We start from the raw sequence: 25,716 nt of genomic DNA on the forward strand, positions 1-25,716 counted from the left end.
ACAAACATAAAGATGGAAAAAGAGAAAATGTTCCCAAATCATTATGACAGTGGATAATAATCTGTCAAAAGAAATTTATATTGCAAACAAACTATGCCACATTAAAAAGTGAAGTAATGAAATAGCGTAAGAGATGAATAATAGTGTGGAACAGATTTGCAGACAAGTGAATGAGTTTCCAACCAATTTACTATTTTTCAATTTCACTCCAATTATAAAATTGCTAGGTAGTCAGTTTTCTAAAACAAGCCACTTTCTTCTACTGCCAGCTCTCCTTCTACCAAGAGCTACAAAGTGGCCTGCCTTAGAGGGCTATTGTAAGACACAGTGAAGTAGCCCTGTCATGAAGAGATACTGTATGCCATTGACAATTAATATTAATTTTTTCTATACTTTCCCAATTAACCATAAATAAACATTTCTCCATTTACACCTCAGGTGACTATTTTACTACACCAGACATGGGCAAACTTTGGCCCTCCAGGTGTTTTGGACTCAACTCCCACAATTTCTAACAGCTTACTGGCATGATGGAGGACACATGTCTTCTGCTGCTCCAGAGACTAGGACATGGAGCAATGGTTTCAACCTAAGAGATGCTAGCTAAACATTAGGAAGGGCTTCCTGATGGGAAGATCTGTTTGACAGCTGAATACACTGCCCTGGAGTGATGGGGTCTTCTTTTTGGAGATTTTTAAACAGAGGCTGAATGGTCCTTTGCCAGGAGTGCTTTGATTTTGCATTACTGCATAGCAGAAAATTGGTGCTCACCATGACTCTGGTGATAATCCTTTCCTGATGTACATACTATTTTTTTTTTAATAATTGTAAGATCAAGATGGGTGATCTGTTCATAGATAAAGGTTGCAGTTGCTTCATGTGTTGTTGTTGTGGGCAATTCATCACCTGATAGCCTCATTGTATGAACCATGGTACATCTTACCTATTATTATTACTACCACTACCACTACTACTACCCCACTTTTTTCTCAAGAATGAAGATCCAAAGCAACTATCCAAAGAAGGAAGACGAGGTCTCAGTGGGGATATGCATACTGTTAGCATTTTAAAGCAAAATACAAAGCTTCAGATAACATGAACAGCACCATATCCGCTTTGACTCTGTTATATTTAGCGACATACAATCCTGATGTGTCTGCTTAAAAGATAACATGAATAGCACCATATCCACTTTGACTCTGTGTTACATTTAGTGACATACAATCCTGATGTGTCTGCTTAAAAGTAAGCCTCACTAACTTAAATCAGTTATAACCCTAAGTTAGTAGGCTTCGTTCTCCAGCTTGTATTGTCAACCATCACTGTCTACCAACTCATAAAAACCTTTATGCTCATGGGTAATATGTCTTGAACCTTCAGTTACAAAACTCAGAGGTGGTTTTCTTGGCTGAGAATATTCCTCTTGTCTAATCATTCATCCATGATTAATTTTTGGTCAGATTCTGCTGGTGTTACAGAATAAGCACTGAACATCTGTTAGAAGAACTTGTTGTTTATTTTGCTAACATCTCAGTGGAAGATTGTCTTGGAATGTCATTAAACATGTAAACAGTTGTTAAAGTATATGAGTGGAATGATTATCCAAAGCTAATTACTGAAAAGCCAGCCGACAGTGTAATCTGATTTGATAACAACTGGCCTCTGTTATATCTGATCATCAGCCGGAGACATTTTGTGTTCAGATTGAAAAGAAATGAAAATTAAGTTCTGGAGTCAGCCAGAAAAAGGAGAACAAAAATTCTATGCATATTTACTCAAAAGTAAGGTTGACTAATTTAAATTAATTCCCAAGGAAGTGTGGCTAGGATTGCAGACTTAATTGATTAAGACACAGTCTATTGGGAACCTTGTCCTGTGGTTATCAGGGAAACAGCACAGAATTGGATCTATTTGATGCTTGCCAGGTCTGCACTGTAATTTAATGCCTGTCTGGTACCTGCCAGAGCTTGGAAAAGGCACTAAGCTGGTTGGTGGATTGCTTTAGTCCAGATAAGTAACTTTTCCATATCCTCTTACAATTTATACAGACTTTACTATGAAAGAATGAATGTGACTCATACAAAAGGAACTTGAAGCTTTTCGAATTCTTTGAGAGTGCTGATAAGCTTCTAAATAAGTGCAAACAAGTGTTTTTATTTATACAGATGGGACTTAGGGCATTGCATTGCACAGTTGTACATCAAAAAGCTAAATATGGTACCTTGAATGTTCTTGGGAATCCCCTTAATGCACATGCAGTGCTCCTCAACTCCGTTTCCTGCAGAAATAAGTCCACTTACATAGAAATAAGTCCCTTACTGAATTCCAGACCACTGATGGAAATGTTTTTTCTTGCTTTCCCTCTCTCCCTTACAATTTCATTCTTCTTGCCACCCCCTCATTTATTTTTACTTTTCTGATTCCTACATGGATTCCAGGAAAAGCCCTAGGGTCCAAAGTCTCAAGATTCATTTTGCTACCTGGCTGCAACAAATACCCTATCCCTGTAAAAATTGTAATTATTATAGAAATAAGTACATTCCGTTATATTATTTTGGGAAGAATTATTTGACCAGAAGATCTGTATGCCTGCTTTTTATTATATCCAGGAATAGTTGATGGGCAATTTCAACAGCTTTCCTTTCAATGTTGTCAACTGCCATCATGTTTAGCCTGACCCTATGAATGAGAGATCTCCAAGTCACTCCTTTATCCCTACCATGGCTTCCTTGATTGAGTCTATACACCTGTAATATGGTCCTCCTCCTTTCCTAGTGAACTCTCCCTTGCTAAGAATTACTGTCTTCTCTGTTGGGTCATGTCTTCTCATGATATTTCCACAGCAGTCTCAGTTTAGACATCTGGATGACTATGGATTGCTCAGGCTTGATTTGCCTTTGGGTCATTTTTTTAACCTTTTTGTTGGACCATGGTATCCACAGAACCCTTTTCTAGAGCCTCCTCCCCCTTTTTCTTTTGTATGGTTCTTTCTAGCAAGTGTGAACTGGATAGCTGTTCAAAAAATAAAACATTTCAAATAGAGGTCTGGGCTTTAGCAGCCGCTCATATTTGTAGAGTAGGACACATATAATGTAGGACACATGGCTGCACAGCAATGAATAGATTGTCTCAGTATTCTAAGAATATGCACTGAATGGCTTGTAAATACAGGGGATGAACAGAAAAGGCAAGAGTAAGGAACTCTTAATTTTAGAATAAATCCTTGTTTATCTGTTCATTATTCAGTAGAATGCCTCTCATTGCTGTACATTGATATTTAGCCATGCAGTTAGTTGTGGACATGAATAGTTCGTATCATTCTTATGGGTGATTCTATTTGTTTTTGAATAAATAGGCAAACTTTTAGGTTTTGAGAGCAAAGCCTGTACAGCCTCTTTCTCCCATCAAGGCAGTTAATATTTCCCAGACTTGCAATTAGCAAAGGCTGCCTTTCACTCAGTCAGGATTAAGGGGCTTATCAACTCACTATTAATGTATGGAGAAGGATTATACATATTTCCTAGGAAATGTCAAAGGTGTAGTAATTATACAAATGTGAAAAGAACCACGTTCAGCATCTCATCATCAAGCCAAAATTAATCCTTTGGCCTGATGAGACAGTTGATTTTTCATATGTAAATTCCAAAAATTTGATTGGCTTGAGGAATTCATTAACAAATCATAAAATCAAGTCTAACTTCTAGTCACCTATCACTGGGCTTTCTTTGCAAATTAAATTCAAGGTGGGTTTGTCTTTACCTTCTTCTGAAAGAGCAAGGTTTCCATGGCTGAGTTTGAACCCTGTTCTCCAGAGTCATGGAGTCATAATCCAATGCTCAAACCAGTGCCCCACACTGGCTCACAAATGTGGCATGTTATGAAACTGACAGTGCCATGCACTTGCATGAATATAGCTAACAGTACTTATAACTCATTGCAAAGTGTCACTTTAAAGAGTAGCTTTAGCACAGAGGTTTTCCTGGTGGAAGATACAATGAAAAGAAATGAGAGCATTTGACTCTGTTAATATTTTTTTAATCTGTGCAATAAACCCATCACATCCTGTCATGAAAGATGCATCATCAGTGCATACACTCAATAAATTTAAGAAATCCAGTATGTAGTTGTGAGCTAGTCAGGTTTAATTGGTCAATAGACAAGTTGAGTTGTCATAAAGAGAAGATAAGGTCCAAATCAGGCTGGCCTCCAGCATAGAGGACCAAATGTAAGTCAACCTTCCTTGAGAAACTAAAGATGGATAACTGCCCTAATATGCTGCTCTAACAAGCTATTTTATGCTGGTACTGGTAAGGTTATAATAATTATAGATATTCATAAGGAAGTATGAATGCAGTTAAGATACAACAAGGAGAATAGTGCTTGTATGCCTATGTAGTTGCAGAAGCCTTTTAAGACTGTGTAAATTCCACTAACAAATAAGAATGTATTCTGTCATGTATATTTGGCTGAATTATCTTATTAAGGGGATAGTAAATATACAAGGGACAGAATTCTTTACAAGCAAACACTTTTAGGAAATGTTTATATAACATCTTAGCAGATACTGTGGGAAACTATAAAATTATAAAGGAACTTGATTACGACGACAACAATGGTGATTTTTATGATGGATAAAAACTTACGTTAAATTATTTAGAAGAATGATGCCTTTATGTCTATTAATATTTTCAAGCCTATTAATCAGAGGCAAAGAAATGTCAAGATTTAATCTTGCTGGGCATGTAATATAATGGAATTATGCCTTACACTTAATGTAATGGAATATAATGAAGTCTCATCTCCCAGACATAGCTCTGTCTGTGTTTCACTCCAAGAAAAATGTATGTAAACATGTCTATGAATACTTATAATTAGATAACCTAAAAAGTACTAAAAGAACCTGCATAATTTCCATAGAAATATCCTGAAATTCCCAAATTTAAGGAGACTTAAATGAAGTGTTAAAGTTGACTATCTGGTTTAAGCACTATAATGAGTTGCACACTAAGGTTATCAGAAGTTAATGAAGGTGATCCCAGACAGAATCCAGAACTAGATGACAAGCCTGTAACATAATGTTACAGGCTAGATTACAGTATTTAGCTTCTCACTTTTTTGCCTGGTCATGTATACAGAATTAACCTGATGTGGCTTATAGAGTTTAAGATATAGCATAAGAAGTAATTCAGGCCTGTGAAAGTGTGAGCCTTCTTCCTTTGATGAATCATTAAGAAACTGGCTTCAGTCTATAAGCAATGTCAGATCTCATTGGAATGTAAATAAGTTTATATATATATATATATATATATATATATATATATATATATATAGTTATAAAACAGTACTTATAAATGCTTAAGTGGAGTGTTGATGATAATACTAACTATCTGGTTTAGCCACCATCATGAGTTGGGCATTTTGGTAACCAGAAGTTGATAAAGGTAACCACAGAGAGTATCTAGATTAGCTGACAAATGTCAAGGACCTTCAGAACATGAATATTTCAACATTGTTTTAAATCTTCTTCTATTTCATATTGTCCTTTGTATTCCTAGTGTTCATCCTCTGACTTAGTGTCCGTGTCCCTTTCCTGACCTCATTTGGTTTGTTCTTCAGATGGTGGGCAGGAGAATGGCAGAAATGCTCAACCACTTGTGGTCCAACCGGAGAGAAGAAAAGAACTGTCCTCTGTGTCCAAGCCATGGGGCTTGATGAGCAAGCATTGCCTGCTGAAGAATGCCAGCATCTACTGAAACCAAAGACTCGCCTTTCATGCAACAGGGATGTCCTCTGTCCATCTGATTGGACAGTAAGCAACTGGACTGAGGTGAGTTCACAGGGCCAACTATTTTTCTTTGACGTTTGCACCTATTTCTTCTTCTATAGAGAAGCTTGTGTAAATTGTGAGCTTATAGGTACTGGCAGTGGCCTATTCATGACTTAACTTCAGCAAAAGAAGCACATCATTTGCCTTCAAACCATTCTTTGTGCTTACAGAAAACATTCTTATTATAGGCAATTGCTGCTTTCTTGGCTCAGGAAAAGATAGCTGCTACTCTGTGCTTTTAGATCCTGTCAATCGATCTGCAGAGCCTTAAAAATATTTAACCAATTTTGTAACTGGTTCTGAAACAGATATTTACAGTAAGTTCCAATTGAAGCCTAGGCATTGTTAAGAGGGAACCATAGTACCTCACATAGTTGCAAAGCTTAGTTAAATAATCATGAGGATAGGGCATAAACTGGGCAGTTATGAACTCTGCCAATAAAATAGGGTAGACAGTCCCCTGGTGCAAGTGCAAGTTTTCAGAGACTCCCAATAATCTGAAGTGAATATACTTCCAATTTATTCTATGCTTTGGTTTAAATTTCAAATTCTTCTACGTAGTCTCTGTGAAATACGCACCTGTGGTGGTAGTTTCCTGTGTGCACGCAGCTGCATCGGAACTCTTCTAAAAAGCTCTCCAATTAAGGGCCAGCCCGCTAATTGGAGAGCTTTTAAGAAGAGTTCCGACACAGCTGCATGCACGCAGGGAACTACTACCACAGGTGTGAATTTCACAGATTACCACTCAAAGAAGTATGGTAACAGATAAGCAACCCTTCCATATGACTTGAGAGCAAGTATTATCTCTCTCTTCAAAAAAGGACCTAGAGATTACTAGAGAGAACATCTGGCTAGGTAGCAGAAGTGCTAAGAAACCATTTGTTAAATTGCAGAGATGCCTAAAAAGACACTAGCAAGTGTGCTCAATGTGAAAGAACAATTAAGAAGATATTTGCTTTTATTGTTCTTTTTGTGCAAGACCAAAATAAGCAAACAGGTCCTAGCTGGAATAGGTAAGAGGTACATAGTAGAAGTATTTCTCTTAGTCCCAATGCCTTCAAGTGTTTTTCCTCCTCAGTCATGCAAAAATTAAATGGAAGATTAAACTGCATATGACTTTATCCAAATTTCTCTGTTGACCATTTTGTCTGCCTTTTCAACTCCCTCTTATCTTCTAATTTTTGGACAAATGAAAATGTGATGCTGGTAGAAATTGAATTATGTTAATTTCAGCTCATACTGTTGATTAAGCATAACATCTACATTAATAACTCTGTCTTCAAGCAGAGTCGTATCCCAGTTTCCTGTGAAGCTGTTCCAGACATGGCACGACAGTTTGGCATCTGCAGTACTACAGCAGTGTTCTGTGCCTTCAAATCGTTCCAACTTTTGTTGACCGTAATGTGAACCTATCATAAGGTTTTATTTGTGAGAATCGTTCCAACAGGGCTTGCCTTTGCCTTCCTCTTACACTCATTGGGTTTCCCTGGTTGAGCAGAGATTCAACCTCTGGTCTCCAGAGTCCTAGTCCAATGTTCAAATCACCACACCGCACTGGTTTTCTAGTGCTACAACTAGGGAGGAATGATAAGAGCATAGGGTTGTCAGAGTGAAAACAGGAAGAGTGTTAACACTTGCATAGAAGAAGGCATTTTAGTGGGTATTCCTGTCATACAGTGCTGAAATTTCCTCTTCAACACAACTGTTATAGGTACGGGAACCTTCTTTAGTTTTTACTCTGGTGACCTTGTCAGGATCCATGCCTTCCATAGATGGCATAGAAAAGCTACATAGCTATCAACAGTCAGGTTGAAAATTATGTAAAAACTTTGCATTTCATTTCTTTTCCATAGGAAAAATTCAAGGTGTCTTATGCAAAACGTCAGATATCTACCCAAATTCTAATGTTAATTTTAGCAAGAGTACATTTTAGCAAGAGTGAATCAATAAGATTTGCCTATGTGTTCACTCACTATTCAGTTCATGGGAATACGCTAATTGGGACCAACCAGTAGGAATTCATGACCTTGTTCAGAGCTTGGACACAGTTTTAAGTAACTCTCAAAATTTGAAGTGGTCATGTAGGGATTTGTAGTATTATTTTTTTGAAAAAAATCTCCAATTTCTGATTTTAATTCAGGAAGTTGACATTATATATACACATCAAAACATATTGTGGAACTGTACATGGCATGCATGTTCCCCATCTTCATCTGTATATTCAGACAACATAAGAAGGAACTCTGCTTTTGCAAAATGCTGTCTTGTATCTAGAGCTCCTCCAAATGGATCATGCAGCTAATCTGGTTTAGGTCCTCATTTGTGAGGAATTGGTCCATGTTCCTAGCTGTATGCCTTCAGTGCCAGCTCAGGACATTGCTGTATATGTCACTGAGACTGGACATACCTGTCCTACACAACTTTGCAATCCATTGTGTATTAGTTTGAGTTTTCCAGTGAAGTCATCATGTCATAAGGCATTTGCAACCAGCACGGATCAAAAAATAACCACTGAAGACTATTTAAAGAATGGTCATAATCTGTACACACAACATTAGTCAACAACAGTAATGGCTGCTTAGTTTTGTTAACAGCAACTTCTGGGCAAGAGAAATCTGCCTATGTAGCAGCGGTCTGAGTGCTAGCATCACTATCCTTTGAAAACAGTAACTACCCTTAGTTCACTTCAGTGCAGATATGTATTCTTGAAAAGTGTTAAACTGGTATGCCATCCCATGTGCAGAAAATAATACATTGCTGCTAGACTAAGTGTAACTAAAACAAAGATAACACAGAAGCATGCTTGAGGGCCATCAATCAAACAAGGAATGTTAGACTAAAAGGACAAGCCTTCAGGTCAGAGCTAAAATACATGTAAGAATATACCGAAGCCATTTAAAAGTGTTCCTTAGTAAAGCATAAAAAAGAAAATGTGTGAGCACATCCTGTTCAGGAAGATCCAGTGGCTTACAAGGGAGTTAAAAAAATGTTCCCAGTTGCAACTCCAAAAGTTCACCGCATAGGCAGCTGCATAAAAATCCAAGAGTTCCTAGATTTAGCTTTGAGTTTTGTAAATGGCTTGGCATTATGAGGAGATGGAGAACTAAATGTGATAACTGAAGATTGTTTGTTTATTTTTCAGTGTACAGTTACCTGCGGTGGAGGAGTACGAACCCGTCATATCACCTGTCCCAAAAATAATGGAGAACCCTGTGACATTTTAAAGAAACCACATTCTAAAGCTCTGTGTGGCCTCCAGCAATGCCCACTCACCAGAAGACCACTGATGCCCCACTTCAAAGTGCTGAATGGAAAGATAATCAGGAGAATTGGACCCAATTCCAGAAGAGGCCCTGCCAATGATTTGCCCACCCAAAAGCCAAGACCAGGCATTTCAACCACCAGCATTTCCACTTCCACCTCCACAGATGTAACTCAGCCCGTTACTTTGATGCCAACATCATTTAGCCTTAGGACTTCTTCCCAACAAGAAGACTTGGAATTAACAACAACAATAAATATTAATTCTAGTAACTCAAGCCTTCACAATGATTCCTATGTATTTAGTGATAACAGTTCACTGAAAAATACCACTTGGAGACCTCTGACAGATAATTCAAGTGTTTTAGATTCTACAAACATGTCCATGATAAAGCCCTGTCATTCTTCCATGGGCAGTTTTATAAATAACTCCATTTCCACTGACCCTAGCATTGTGACCTCAGAATATTCAACTGAAGTATCCAACATAGTTTCTACTAATACCGATGGAGGATCAAAAGACAAAGTCCGGAGTGAATGGACAACACAACAATCTTCTGTTACTACCACTGGCCAGATGTCACCAACTTCACCTACACCGTATCTTCCTGACACTTCTAGCCAGATTTCTGTTATTCCAACAGAAGAGGTTTTGCTGACCACAGTAGGTCCCAAAGAGCTTCCTGTCCAGATAAATACACCAGCAACAGCCGATCCTGTTTCAGAACAACCAGCACAGTCGGAGGATACATTAACAGATGAGAACAAAATAAGAGTTAGATCTTTTAGTGATGGGACATCTAGCTGGGCCACAAAAAGCCCATTTCTACAGGACACCCATGTTCCAACAAGTCAAGACAAGGCTTACAAGATGCTTTTGAGGAACAGCTCTGACCAAGAACATCCAGAAGACTCCATGACTTCCCATAATGAGGCTTATTGGATAGTTGGAAACTGGAGTGAAGTGAGTTTTGCAATTTCTTATATTGTGTGTGTGTGTGGGGGGGGGGGGGTGTAACATGGAGAAAGAGCTTTAGCTGCAGTCTTTGGTATGTGAGAAGTAGCTGTGTGTCAGATAAAAGTTCTACCATTTGATGAGTGTGCAGTTCATATGTGTGTGTGTCTAGAGGAACTAATAGGAGCAAAATAACAAGTAATGAATTATGTCATCCTCTGGATCTATGTCATAGAGATGAATGTACTAAACAGAAAAGTAGTTGTTGGAAGATAATGAGCTAATCTAATTCTCGGAGATTTCAACCTCCTAACAGCTTGTTATGCTAGTAAACAAGACTACAACCACAAATCACAACACAGCAAGTTAAATAAAGCCACAAAATCCAAGATGCTTGATAGTGGTTACATCACTTGGGTTGTGCCAGAGCAAAGTTCTATATAAACTTCAGAAGTCAGAAGAGTTTAAAGTATTTAGGTGAGTCACAAAGCTTGTAACTGGTAGCATTTAGAATGAATATATATCTAAAAGTAAAAAAAGTAATAAACAATCAGAGCCCCAGCAAATCAATAGGTATGCAGGACCCTGGAACAAAAGATTATAACTAGAGGTAGTTCTCAAAAGAGGTAGCCAATGCCAGCATAAAAAGGAAGACAGAAAGGGGAGGGGGGAAATGAAAGGTGAATAATATTCACAAATCCCTATCCATTAGCAAAACAAGGACAATGACTTCATAGCATACTATATATATTAATACAATAGCCCTTGCAACTATAGAAACAACAAAAGGAATATTTTCAGAGAGAATTTTGAACCCTATGAAACTGATTTTTGATAAGGAGATGTATTGTTTTCTCAAATCAGTACTAATTGACCACTCTAAAGATGTCTGCATCATCTTGCCCAACCTTATGAAAATTTAGGGCAAGTAACATGATTTGAACCTTTCTGAGTCCTATTCAATTACGTTCCACAACTGTAGAAATATGATTTATGTTTGAAGTCTTAGTAGCACTCAGTGCTGCATCCAAAGAGGTTGATTTATATAGGTTTCCTGTGCGTATTCAACAGGGCGGGGGGGGGGGGGGGGGTAGCTTGTAAATGCAAGTCTGGTCACTAGATGGTGCCAAGTTGATTGAGAGAGAGAGAAAAGAGGGTTGAAAGAATGGACAAAAAGGTCGAAAGTGTGGTAAATGATTATAATGTAGATCTGTCTATTGAGTTGTTGGAACACAAGACATCAAAGCATTTTTGCGAAGTCACCTTCTTCCATGGCCAATATTAAAATGGTTATAATCTTCCAGCCCTTCGAACCAGATGGAGCCCAGCACATCAGTATGAAACTGCTCACAGAATAAAATTGCTTGCCATCACTACTAGCAGTCTCTGTCCCAGTGCTATGCAAACCTGCTCCTGGGTGTTGGCATTATTTTCAAAGTTGCCCAACTTTTCAATTACAGCTGTCCTTTGCAATAGTGAGCTTCAGTTTTAAACTGGTGTTTAAAACTGGTGTTGCATTGATGGCTCATGGACCAAATTTAGGGGAAGTATTTATTTATTTATTTACATCACTTTTACCCCGCCTTTCTCCCCAAGGGGACTCAAGGCGGCTTACAATAAATAGGCAAAAATTCAATGCCTAAAAACAATGTATAAAACAACAATTCATATAAGACAATGTACAAAACAACGATTCATATTCATATAAAAACAGATACCATTACAAAATAAAATCACATTATATAAAATTTTAAGCATGTGCAAAATTAGTAGTAGCAGAGTATCTCACCCTGAAATGGCCATAGGTTCATGCTTAAGTATAGGTTCTATAAAAACTAGACCCATGTACAAATATGTTTTGAAAAATTCAACTCTACTTGTTGGCAAGAAAATTCGGAAAGGCACTTCAAAGGAAAGGAGAAACTTTTCAGAACTGTCTTGGTCACGAGGCTCATCATATTCTCTTGCAATATCCATACTTCTACTTTCTTTTTTCCAAAGTTTATTTGGGATTAAAATAGTCAGACTACCATTGTGCATAGCATCTGATTTCAGGACATTATGTTGAAGAATATTCTTTGGAAATTCTGTGCAGTGACTGTTTATTTGAGGGTAAATTGTGAAGAAAGGAAAATGAAAAGTCTCAGCAGTTTTCTCAGGAACAGATCGACCCAGCTCTAAATATGACAGAGGAAAACGATCTCTCCAATTTTAGAAACAGACTATAAAAGGGAAGTAACTTCATTTGTACTTGATGAGAAATGATTGCGATCTGCCTCTTAACTCAGCAAGTTGCATCTCACTGGGAAACTTTGAGGTGCTCCCACAGAGACATTCAGAACAGCTTGTGGAAGCAGTTAGGCAAGAAATTGATGTTTTCTCATTTTCCAGCTCATCATAAAACTGTCAAGTCAATCAACAGGGTACTATGGAGACTTTCAGTATAATGGAATCGTTCACGCAGCTGTTCTTTGTCTCTTAGGGATCCCTCCTTCTGAATGAAAGGAAGTAGCTTTTTCTAGAACCCATAATAATATGTGCACACTACCATCTTTAGATCCTCCAATTCTAAGAAGGGGCACAGCTGGCATACCAGCTGACGCTGATAATAAGCACTCCTGATGGTTGCATCTATCTGGGCTATAATTTGGAGGCACCCCCATGCTGCAAAAACATTTTCCAGAGGAAGCGTAACCCCATCAAGGGCTGATTGATACACACCCAGCCCCAGGTTAGGCCTTTTGACAGTAAGAATCTTCATCCTGTCTGGATTTTTGTTCTGTTTATTTGTACTCATCCAACCTATTGCCTCTTCCAAGCATGCATTCAGAGGAGACATGCTGTCTTTAGCTGATGCTATTATTGAAGCTATAAAGCAGCATATTTGGATGCCATTAGCTTACAGAATCATCTACTCCAACCCTCTGCCAGGCAGAATACACAATCAAAGCACTTCGGACAGATATCCATTCAGCCTCTGGTTAGAAACCTCCAGAAGAAGAAACATCACCATCCTAAGGCAGTGTGTTCAACTACTGAATAACTCTTCAGGGAGTTATTCCTAATGTGTAGGCTTGTACTTTAAGTCCCAACCTCTGGAGCAGCAGGAAACAAACTTGATTCAATATGACATCTTTTCAAATATTTAAACATACTATCAGGTCACCTTTCAATCTTCTCTTCTCCAAGCTAAACATACCCAACTCCATAAGTCACTCCTTATAGAACTTGGCTTCCAGACCTTTGATCATTTTGGCCATGTTCTCTGGACACATTTTAGCTCGTCAACATCCTTCAAAAATTGTGATGCCCAAAACTCGACATGGTATTCCAGGTGAGGTATGACATGAGCAGAATAGAATGGTACTATTACAGTAGAGTCTCACTTATCCAACATAAATGGGCCGGCAGAAAGTTGGATAAGTGAATATGTTGGATAATAAGGAAGGATCAAAGAAGTCTATTAAACATCAAATTAGGTTATGATTTTACAAATTAAGCACCAAAACATCATGTTATACAACAAATTTGACAGAAAAAGTAGTTCAATACACAGTAATGCTATGTAGCAATTACTGTATTTATGAATTTAGCACCAAAATATCACGATGTATTAAAAACATTGACTACAAAAATGTGTTGGATAATCCAGAATGTTGGATAAGCGAATGTTGGATAAGTGAGACTCTACTGTACTTCCCTTGATCTAGACACTGTAGTACTCTTGCTGCAGCCTAGAATCACACTGGCTTTTTTATCTACCACATCACACTGTTGACCCATGTTCAGCTTGTGGTCTGCTACCGTAAGACCTCTCGATCTCTTTCAAATGTACTGTTGTCAGGTATTATCCATCCTATATTTGTACATTTCCTTTTTTTCTACATACGCATAGTATCGAACATTTTTTCTCAGCAGTCATTTTGTCAAATCTGACTCAGCAATCTAATCTGTTGTCATTTGAATTCTGACCCTATCTCCCAATTTGTTGCCCTCTGAAAATTTCACAAGCATGATCTGTATTCCATCATCCAAGTCCTTTTAAATATGTTGAATAGCACTGAATCCATGAGCACCATGTACCATTCTTCCTAAAGATCTCTCCCAGTTGGTCCATATACATATTGAACAGCATCAAGGTCAGAATGGGGCCTTGTGGTATGTCATATAACTCCTTTCTGTTTTGAGGAACACCTATCCTCAAATGTCACCATCTGGGGCCTGCCTGAGACATAGGATTGTAACCTCTAATTCCCAACCTATTCTGACATTCCAGAAGGATACCATGGCCAATGGCATCAAATGCCACCAGAAGTCCAAAAGCACCAGCAGAGACACATTCTTCCTGTCAATCCTCATGTGATACTAGGGCAACCATTGCAGTTTCTCTCCATAAATCTACTCCAGAGCTGGCTTGAAATCATCCAAGACTGTTTCAAGTTAGAAGGCAACTTCCATCATAATTACCTTGTCCAGAAAAAGGAAAATGGGGTGTTGGGCTATAGTTGTTAAAATCCAGGTCATCAAAGGAAGGCTTTTGAAGAAGTGCTCATACCACTGCTTTTTAAAAACAAGATGGAAAACTTCTTACTCTGGGAGATTCATTAATGCTAGTATATTTTAATTGTGATCTAGATGCATCTTCCTGAACGGCCAGCCAAGAAGATCAAGTCTTCCTTAATTGCCATAGTAGCTTTTCCACATCAGTGATACTCACAAACTGAAACTGATCCAGTGTAATCCTACCCACAAAGATGGATAGACCATTGTCAACTTCTGCTATAATGAGAGTGTCTTAAGTTGATTCTTATTAAATCGAAGCACTTGGCTTTGAACCCATTTAAACCCACTGAAGTAAAACACATGAAATTGGTTTACCTTCAAATATTTCAGATTGATTTCATAGGGATGCTGATTGCCTACCAAAATTTCACCTCAAGCAAAGAAGCTGGAGTGTTGGAGGGCAATGAATTCAATTTGGCCTGGAATGAAAGAGCCTTGTTTAAAATAACAAGACCAGAGGAAAAACCTAGCAAAACTAGTCAGGGTTGGGAAAGCTCATGCCATTTGTAGAGCAAATGGGAATGTATTAGTTTTGCATGAATGTAAGTGAAGATGATTCAGGTTGGGGTGGGTAAGTGCAGAATGCAATGAGTGGGACAACCCATTGTTTCCTCTGCAGTTTTTCCCTTTCCTCATGTTTTGGAGATAAATCCCCAGTCTCCAGAGCAGATTTTGATACTAAAAAGGGTGCATTAAGGTAGGTCTGGGTGTCATTTGGCTGATAGAAAATATTACGGTAAGCGGATCCTCACACAAACACAGTTTCCCACATCATCTCCTGCTGTTATCACATAAAGCTTTCTATTCTAGACTTGTACTAAATATTTGCACGGCACATCTGCCAGCTATACATCACATTTTTCACAATTGACTCTTTCCACACTAATCCCGTGTTAACCTCATAATGATAATACCAGCATGATGAATTTCATATTCAGTGCTTTTCTCTGAAGGCAAATATAAGCAATCTGTGTGCATAGTTTGCATCATGAAATGATAGATGTTCACGCTCATGAGTGTTATTTAAACAAAAACACCTGTTAAGAAGGATAGGTTTCAGGCTGGGGAAATCTCCACTTGGAAACCTAAATGGTGAACACACAAACACACACTTTTAAAAATATTTTATTTCCATTTCTCGTTCATTTTTTCTATTGATTTTTGCCTAACGTATATATTTCTCTAACCGACCTCTCCCAATATATTATATTTTTATAATTAGAGAATGATACCGCAAAATTTAGGGAAAAACACAAACTCAGTTTCAATTTTGTATTTTAGTTTGGGATGAAATGGTTCAGTTTGATTCAAAATGCTAACTGAATACATGTATCCTTTGTCTCTTATCCAGATAGTTCTTCCTCCATTGCTTGCTAGTTGATATTTATATCTGAGACGTTAGAGGCTAGTTTAACATTTTCTGGATACACAATATATGCCATATCTCTGAGCTGTATTCCCTCCTCTCATCAACTTCTCAAGCAAAAGACTGCATTCACACGCTTATTTGAATTTATCATTTACCTGTTAGCAGTTGACTTCTAGTTATGAATCTTTTTTGTCGCATTTGCACAAACCCCGAAAGACATGCAATGCTGCTCTATAGCAAGTGTTGTTATGCTCCATTTATTTTGCCATTGGCCATGATCCCTGAGGCTGAGAAGTGCGGGGAACTAAAAGGACAAGCAGGGCTGCAATTTATTTCACCTACAAAAGCAGAGAAGGCACTTCCTATAGGAACACTAGGCACAGTCTGCAGTTCTTTCCATTTGAAGAAACAATTCTAAAAATTGTTATCTCCCTGCCTGTTTTAGTCTTCAGGCAACATTGGAAAGGCCAAGGTTGTGGAGTGAACTGGAACAATCACAACTGATGTGAAAGAGCTTCCCGTTTTGAAAGAGCACATCATACTTGGCAAGGTACAAAGCACATTTGACATTATCTTGAGCTGTCAAGTTCTGCAGGAAAGAGCAACCACCGAAAGTGCTGCGTTTGGAGGGAAAGCGACCTTCACATATATCTCTTACATTATAAATGTCAAAAGTTCCACAAAATATTGCAGACTTTGTGCACTGCTAACAAAGTTGCAGATGTTTCAGCGAGGGATGTTAATTGTTTTCTGCTAATTTCTGCCTACATTAAATATGTAGAGCAGTAGGCTATTATTATCTTCGGTTACTCTCTGTGCTCTTGGGTTGCAAATGAGCTGCTCAGTACTCATCTCAAGAGGCCGTCCCAGCAATGTAATTAAGATAAGAACGTCAAAGCAAAGTCCTTTATTTCTCTCTTGTTTTACAGTGTTCCACCACATGCGGCGGAGGAGCCTTTTGGAGGGAAGTGGAGTGCAGCACCAAGGAGGACTCTGACTGCCAGCACATTACAAAACCAGACCCCGCAAGAAGGTGCTACCTTCGCCCATGTGCCCAGTGGAAAGCAGGCCACTGGAGCAAGGTAATGTCCCCACTTGGCCATGGAAAGCCTACTAGATGAGCCTGGGCAAGTCATACTCTCTCCGTCTCGGAGGAAAAAACCCTCTGAACCTTTTGCCAAGAGGTTGACCACACAGTCACACTGGAAGACCTAGAGATTCCAAGAGAAGCCTTATTAACTGAATCCTTGAACAACACTGACCAAACAAAGACCTTTTTCTGCATGTATTTGACCTGCTGATTCCAAAAATGATTCCCGTTTCCTCCTATCAACTCTAGTTTTTGAGATACAGAAAATGTGCCATATACCAGTCCCTATCTGTTCATCCATTAAGTATCAAGATAACCATATGGAAGAAACTAGAACTGGTGTAGTCTATCCAATGCAGTTTTCTGAATCAGCACCTCAAATAACCTCAGGAACAAGCCTAAAAAACAAGACACCAATGATTTTTGGTGGGGCCTGTGTAATCACATGCACAAAAGTAAAAACCTCAAATGTGGAAGGCTAGTGGAGTATAACTTTAGGTAAAGGTTTTCCCCTGACGTTAAGTCCAGTCATGTCTGACTCTGGGGGTTGGTGCTCATTTCCATTTCTAAGCCGAGGAGCCGGCATTGTCCGTAAATACCTCCAAGGTCATGTGGCCGGCATGACTGCATGGAGCGCCGTTACCTTCCCTCCGGAGCGGTACCTATTGATCTACTCACATTGGCATGTTTTCGAACTGCTAGGTTTGGCAGAAACTGGAGCAACAGTGGGCGCTCATTCCGCACCCGAGATTTGAACCATCCGGTCTGCAAGTTCAGCAGCTCAGTGCTTTAACACACTTCGCCACCGGGGCTCCTGGTATAACTTTACTCTCACAAAAATACACAATACCTAGTAATGAATTATTTCCAATGTTGAATGTGCATGCACATCTGCACTCACGATGTGCATCCACGTGAAATGGATGGGATCAACAACATTGATATACAGTTGTTCTGCATATTTAAATCTGGTTCTGCAACATTGAAGCTGTTCTGCGTTGGATAAATATGTCCAACCACTTCCATGGGGACATGGATAAGTACAATCCACTTCTACAAAGATATGGATAAGTACAATGCAAATTGACACAATGTTGCAAAATGCCTTTAAAACAGAAAGATGTCTTCGTGTAAGTTGAATACATTCCCCCAAATCTCTGAAGATTATTGGCTTATCTGTAATAGTAGCCTAATATTCTTTACTCTAACACTACCCTTTTTCTTAAATTACTTGATATTTTGAATACTAAGGAAGAAACTGAAAAGGAAGACTGAATCAAAATGCATGGTATGTTAGGGATTATAAACCCAATTATGCATCTAATTCTAACGCAAATGTCTTTCTATTACAGCAACCAACATCATAAAATCTATTTTTTAAATTCTCATTTTCTTTATGCCTCTCTGTTCTTACAAATAATCATTTTCTTGATTAGCTAAATGGCTGCTGTTGTTTTTCTCATTACCAAATATTTCTCTTACTATTGGACTATGCCATGGCAGATATTATTATTTGCATGCAGCCACCTAAATTAGTGTCTGGGGTTAATAACACAATCCTATTTAGGGAGAATTATCTTAAAGCAGTGGAAGAATTTAGAGAAGGTAGATTCACCTGGGGAATCATACTTATTGGATTATAACTCCCCCAGTTCCCCAGACAGCATAGTCATCTTATTTCAAAGCTCTCTGCAAAACAGTCTTGAAGAAAAACTTTGTCCAGCGTCCACATGTGTTGATATGCCTGAAATTTATACTTCCTTGGAGCTTATATGAGGCTGGTTTCCATTAGAGTTAGCTCTCCATATCTACAGATTCAGCATCTGTAGATTCAAACATCCACAACTTGGAAATATTGTACAGTTGTACTTTTTCCAGGGTCACTAAGCAGTGATGAGTGACCGTAGGCACTGGCTGGAATCTTGTATGGTCCAGGTTAGCATAACAGTTCTGTATAATAACTATGCTAGAGCTCACAATTCACCAACCCCCAGACTTACTGTAGAGACACTCCAGCTACACCACCATCACCGCCATTTCATGTCAGGGAAAAAAACTGGGGATGAATCAAGATGTGCAGCCAGGAATTTATTGATTTGCTTCCAACTTTCTCCTAGGCATGAAATGATGATGGCAATGGGGTAGCTGCAGTGGCTCTATAATAATCTGGGGTTTGGTAAATGACACATCCTTATAGCCAGACATGTCATGATTTCATTATTCAGTGCAGCAGGAGAATGCCAATCTTGCAGCAACCAAAAAATGCAACACAATAAATAAGGTTCACTTATGCTTATGTATGCCACTAACCTTCTGCCATCCAGTATCTGTCATCACTGTTTTTCCAATGCCTCACTGACTTCAAAGCTATTGCATTAATGGCCTTGTTTTGCTTACTGCCAATTCTGGTGCTTATGTGTAGTAATACTGGGAGACTGCAGCAAAAGGATTCTGGCTTAGGTCTCCTATGAATCCACCTCATTGGCACATTGGTCAGAAACCTACCCAGTGCAAGTGAGAAAGCACTGGTCATTGCTGCCCAGCCTCAGAGCTTGGAAATGACAAAGTGTAAGTAGCACTAGAGCTCCCAGTGGCGCAGCAGATTAAACCGCTGAGCTCCTGAACTTGCTGACCAAAAGGTTGGTGGTTCAAGTTCAGGGAGCGAGGGTGAGCTCCCACGGTTAGCTCCAACTTCTGCCAACCTAGCAGTTCGAAAACATGCAGATGTGAGTAGATCAATAGGTACCACTTTGGCGGGAAGGTAACGACACTCCATGCAGACATGCTGGCCACATGACCTTGGAGATGTCTACAGACAACGCCGGCTCTTCAGCTTAAAAGTGGAGATGAGCACCAACCCCCGGAGTCGGACATGACTAGACTTAATGTCAAGGGAAAATCTTTACCTTTACTAAGTAGCATAAAGATATATAATGACCTTTTTTTTTGCAATCAAGGTGTAATAAAGTTGCATTTCAGAAGGAATATAATTTCATCAAATTATAGAGTTTTGGTGTAACTAGTTACATCCCCCAGTTGTTTTTTGAACCGTGACTTTTGAGAGTGTTTATAGGGATTTTATTCAATTTTTCAGGTTTTATTCCATCCTTTTATCAATTTTCATGGCTCCCTCTCCTATGTACCTGAGCTTTCTTGTGTTTCTTTCCCCCATGTCCCTTTTCCTTTTGCATTATGTCTTTCATATTATAAACTAAAGGGCAGGGAACTAAAGGGTCTTATTTCTATTGATGTGCAAGCTACTTTGAGAGTCTCTCCAACTATAAAACAGGTTATAAATAATCATACCAGCTGGCTGGCTAGCAACTATAGGAGGTTGTTGAGGTCAGCATGAGAAGGATAGAGGGACGTTTTTCAGGAGACTGAATGATCATTACAGTTATAGCACTTTTATTCTTCTTGATGCAAGGAGCAGCCCTTTAGTTGCATCTGATGAATCATATTTAAGTCTATGGGAGCTTGTGCTACCAACATCCTTCTCTCAGTCTCAAAGGTGCTACAAGATTATTTGACATACTGAACCAGACTAACATGGCAATTATTTTGATAATTAGCCTATAAGATGGTGACTTTTCCAAGGACATTGCTTGGCCCTCCATAATCAAGCAAGTTTTAGACTGGAGTTTTCTTGATTCAAGTCCAACACTTTTTATCTGCTATATCTGTTGCGGTGTTGACCATAGATTTCTCAAAGGAGGTATTTAACGCTATAGCTTTCCTACTCTTCTCTTCTGCAGTGCTCTTCATACTGTGGAGGTGGATTCAAGACTCGTGATGCTTTTTGCCTTGATGTGCGTGACAACAGAATCCTGCGTCCGTTCCATTGCCAGATAGTAGAGCGCAAGCCACAGCTAACTATGAGCTGTAATGAGGAGCCCTGCTTCAAGTGGCACGTGGAGCCCTGGAATGAGGTACGCCGTCCTCTAAGGCAAGCGATTACACCATGCAGTTAATTACAAATTATATGTACCACTGTGACTTCTCAAGGCATTATGAGTATTTAGTTTCAAAGCAGAGCACAAACACATTATTGACTGGGACTTTACAGTTCCTCTTGAGGGTGGCAAAGCATTTTTGCATGTAAATGTGTCAAAGGTGTACAGTGATCCATGAGTGCTCGCAGGCAACTGTGGCCAAGTTGTGGCCCTCTGGATAATAAAGATTAGATAATCCTCATCACTACATAATATGGTGCACAGGTATTGTAACTAATGTATTTACTCAAGCCCAATACTCACATTTTTGGCTAAATTACATTTCCATAATTAGGGTGCACATTATTTTTGTGTCATATGGTAATCTTACTGCTGAACTTAAACAAAAGGGAAGCTACTTGAGGAGCACCTAGAGCTTCTATTTGAGGAAAGTCATCTCTGATTTAATTGCCATGGCTCAATGCTATGCAGTGCTGGGATTTGTAGTTTGGTGAGGCATCAGCATTCTTTGGCAGCCCCCATGATCCCAAACTACAGCCCCCATGACCCCACAGCATTGAGCCAGAGCAGCTAAAATGGGCTCATTCTACAGCATAGATGCATCCCAAGGTTTTCTTCTTTAATTACTGAAAGCTTTGATGTTCTAACACGTTTGTTATTAAAGAAGGAATTCTAAGCAGGTGGCCACTGTAATGCACACCTTTTTTGGCCAAATTACAAAGAGTGCACTTTTTGCCACTGTGCATTATATTCACCAGCAAATACTTTTTTTTTCAGGGTTTTGAAAAATGAGATATGGATTACATTAGATGGTGCATTCGATTGGAGTAAATACGGTATTTCTCTGTTCAACCTGACATAAAAGTGGACCATATTACAGCTAGGAAAAATTACTTTGGACAGAATTTATTTATTTACTTACTTACTTACCACGGGGGAATCAGGGCAGCCTTACAAAGGCAACAATTAAATGCCGCATATAAAATACATCAATATATAAATATAAGCTTTTAAACCAACAATTAAAAACATAACATCAATTTAAATCACATAATCCAGATCATATTCCAAGACTCCAGAATTTCCCAGGAAGCAAGATCTTTCAGACTTGAGATCTAAATAAGTAACTTTTCTCAGCTTTCTAATTCAAAACTTCTCCAAGATTGACCTAGGTAGCAGAACATTCAGTGGCAGTCTAAGGACCAGAATTTAGTGATTTATACAATGCATTTAATAATAGGTTAATATTTGCCTTGATTACATTTTTGTGGCTTTCAGAAGCCACACAGAGTCCTGCATCTTTCTTTTGGACAAATGAAGTAAGTGAGTTCTTATTTCCATTACTTTGCATGTACATGATTATTCATGCCCTCTTTCAGTGTCCTGTTTCATGTGGTGGAGGGGTACAACAAAGATCTGTGCAGTGCGTCAATGTGGAAGGACACCTAGCTACCAATGAGAGCATTTGTGAGCACAAGGCCAAGCCCCCAGATGTGCAGAAATGCAACCTGCAGGAATGCATGGAAAGTGCAAGTGGACTGAACCGGACAGCAGAGAAATCTCATTTCAGAAACAAAGAGAATTCTACAAAACAAGGTACTTCATTGGAAATATGGCCAGTTGTCAGGAGTGCTTTGATTGTGTGTTTCTTCATGGCAAGGGACTGGACTGGATGGTCCTTGGGGTCTCTTCAAACTCCTCAAAAAATTCACAATCATTTTGAGTCTTAAAAGCATTCTGAAAGTGTGTGTGTGGGGGGGGGGGGCATTTTCACCATACTTTTCACACATCCACAGAGACTGACAGACAGAGACCCAGAAGAGGACTTTTTCAGATTCAGGAAGTGAGCAGAAATCACTTCATGTTCACTCTCTGTTGTTGTAGTGGGTTGTTTTGTTTTTTTGTTGTTTTTTTTTGGGGGGGGGGACAAAATAATCCAGAGGAGCCCATGAATTGTGAAGATGTCCTAATGCACTATTGAGGGACCTTGGGGACAAGAACCCTTAGCCTATGACTTTGCATTAGACTTCTCTGTACCCAAGCCACTTTTTGCCTAACTTTCCTATTTTAAGGATTTCCAATTCCTGACATAAGGACTGACTTATTATTCAGCAGCTGATGTGTTGGGTTTACTAGACCTGCTAGACCTGCCAGTTGAATCTGTGTCTTTTTCACTATGCTATTTTCTGTGATCTTTTGCTGAAGGCTGCAGCACAAGATACAAAGAGGTACAAAATCAGAAAGTCTGCTACATTTTCATGTGAAGATTCATCTGATATATAGACTCAATGAACCAGGTCAGTTCAGATGAGTTCACAAAGTGAATTCCTCATGCATCCCTACACAGATGAATGGGTTATCAGTTTCATTTCCCAAAACAAATTTATTGAAACTGAGATAATCAAATCCTGTTGTTGCACAATGCCAGCAAAGGTGATAGCAGCAAGAGGGAAAATACTGCCAGTTCAGGCATAGGAAAAATAGCCTGCTTGAAGCCAAGAAATGTTATCTGCCTTCTTTACTTCTGCTGCACAACCCTGGAAAAAATGCAGCTGCTAGCATTTTGTAGCCACAGGAAACCAACCAGTATTCAGATAAGATTAAACCTGATCTGAAATTGAAATGCCTGCAAATCACGGTAAAGTGGCAGTGACATCAGTCTTCACATCATTACAAATCTGTCAGATAATTACATCTCCAGGAGGGTGATGTCCACATTGACAGCTGCAAAAATTGATTAAACTTTCCTCTATAAATTGGAAGAGACTCCTGAGTCTGGATAATAAGAGTCTAGAACAATATGAGCATGATTATACTAGCAAAACAAAAACAAAGCCTAAGTTCTGTGTGTCCATAGCTTTCTAAGTAAGGAATTTCAGACAATAATTGTACAAATGCAGCTGAGAGTAGATATCAGCTGTTTGCAGAATTTATATTCATATACGCTCACCTGTCAGTCGACTTAATGTGCAAGAGGAGGGCAGATTTGGGAACACTTTTTATCCTTTCTTTGTTGGAAAACTATTATGCAGTGAAATAAAACTGGTGCCTTGTGTTTGCCAGTTTCTGTTTGTTTGGGTTTTTTTAAAAAAAAAAATTTAAACACCTGTCTTAGCCCTGCGATGAAGAGGGGGGAGGGCTTGGGGTTTGTGCTTTGTTCAAAACTACCTGTAATGATTACATGAGAAAAGGGGGCAAACCATTTGGGGACCCAAAAATGTGGAGGCAACTATTACACCTATACAGTATTATGCGATGAAAATTTGTAAATATACTTCTTCTCCGACTCTGACTCCAGAAAAATCCTTTAAAAACAGCCTTATGGGCAAGGTGAGATAAAAAGAGGTACTATTTGGGTCTTTAGCCAGTTAGGGTTCCAAAAATCAGGACTAGCATCTTGTACTGTACTTGGGATTAAAAGGGTAACCAATGCAGCTACTTATTCAACATAAACGGACCGGCAAAATGTTGGATAAGCGAAAATGTTGGATAATAAGGAGAGATTAAGGAAAAGCCTGTTAAACATCAAATTATGTTATGATTTTACAAATTAAGCACCCAAACATCATGTTTTACAACAAATCAACAGAAAAAGCAGTTCAATACATGATAATGTTATGTAGTAATTACTGTATTTATGAATTTAGCAACAAAACATCGCAGTGTATTGAAAACATTGACTACAAAAACATTGGCTACTAACAAATTGACTACAAATACAGATAGAATTGCATAAAATGAACTTACAGGAACAACATGGTCGAAAATTAAATCCGTAAAAAGTTCAGTCCTTGCTACCTAGAGAAACAGCTGTGGATCCGGGTGGGAGGCAGACTGCATTGGATAATCCAGAACATTGGATAAGCGAAGGTTGGATAAGTGAGACTCTACTGTATTTCGGAAACTCTGTGCTATGATTCTGCCTAGCTTTCCCATTTGCAGTCTCTGCTGCTGCAGATTGTTCTGGGTGTATTGAAGTTTCCAGCCCCATGCACAATACACTACAGCAGTGCGCTGAAATCCTATCATCCCTAGGCACTATGGGTACTGTTGGGGAGATGGGATTTGTTGCTGTCATGTACTACAGGCTGCTATCTCCTTGAACTACAGCATCCAAAACAGAGGGCCGTTCAACCTCTGCTTAAATATCTCCACAGAAGGAGAACCCATTTATTTACCTTCTGAGTGCTACTTCCATTGATGAAGAGCACTTACTATGAAGAAGTTTATTCTAAGTTTAACTGAGTTCTATGCCTGTGTCACTTTCACTTGGTGTGTTTAGTTCTAGCCTCTTAAAGTATTTACGATGACCCTTTAGATATGTATTGGTGATTGTCAAGATTCCTTTCCATATTCTCCACACCAACGCAACCCAAAAGCTCATACAGTCTGCCCTCCATATCCAAGTGTCAGGCATTCACAGATTCAACCATTTACATGAGTGCTAGAACTAAACCGTGGTGGAAATCAAGGACCCACTGCACTCTGTTAAGTTAGAATGACAAAATTGTAGATTTGGAAAAGACTACAAGGGTCATCCAGTCCAACCCCCTACTATGTAGAAACACACAGTCAGAGCACTCCAGACAACTGGTCATACAGTCTCTGTTTAAATCCTCCAAAGAAAAAGAGTGTATTTGGGAACACTCTTGGGAGCACTGGGAAAGCAATGGATTTCCACCCTTATTGCAGTTGTGT

General features: G+C 39.0%; 1 protein-coding gene across 1 annotated transcript in view; it reads left to right on the plus strand.

Moving 5' to 3' along the window:
• adamts12 (ADAM metallopeptidase with thrombospondin type 1 motif 12) overlaps positions 1-25,716 on the plus strand; it is a 195,772-nt gene that overhangs the window by 167,005 nt on the left and 3,051 nt on the right. Inside the window, exons 18-22 of the mRNA XM_062972507.1 lie at positions 5,617-5,827; positions 8,970-10,052; positions 16,905-17,057; positions 20,821-20,994; positions 22,398-22,614. Of these exons, the coding sequence (XP_062828577.1) occupies positions 5,617-5,827; positions 8,970-10,052; positions 16,905-17,057; positions 20,821-20,994; positions 22,398-22,614 (1,838 nt within the window). The remainder of the gene's footprint in view (positions 1-5,616; positions 5,828-8,969; positions 10,053-16,904; positions 17,058-20,820; positions 20,995-22,397; positions 22,615-25,716) is intronic.

The sequence above is a fragment of the Anolis carolinensis genome, chromosome 2, assembly GCF_035594765.1.
Source record: "Anolis carolinensis isolate JA03-04 chromosome 2, rAnoCar3.1.pri, whole genome shotgun sequence".
Lineage (NCBI taxonomy): Eukaryota > Metazoa > Chordata > Lepidosauria > Squamata > Dactyloidae > Anolis > Anolis carolinensis.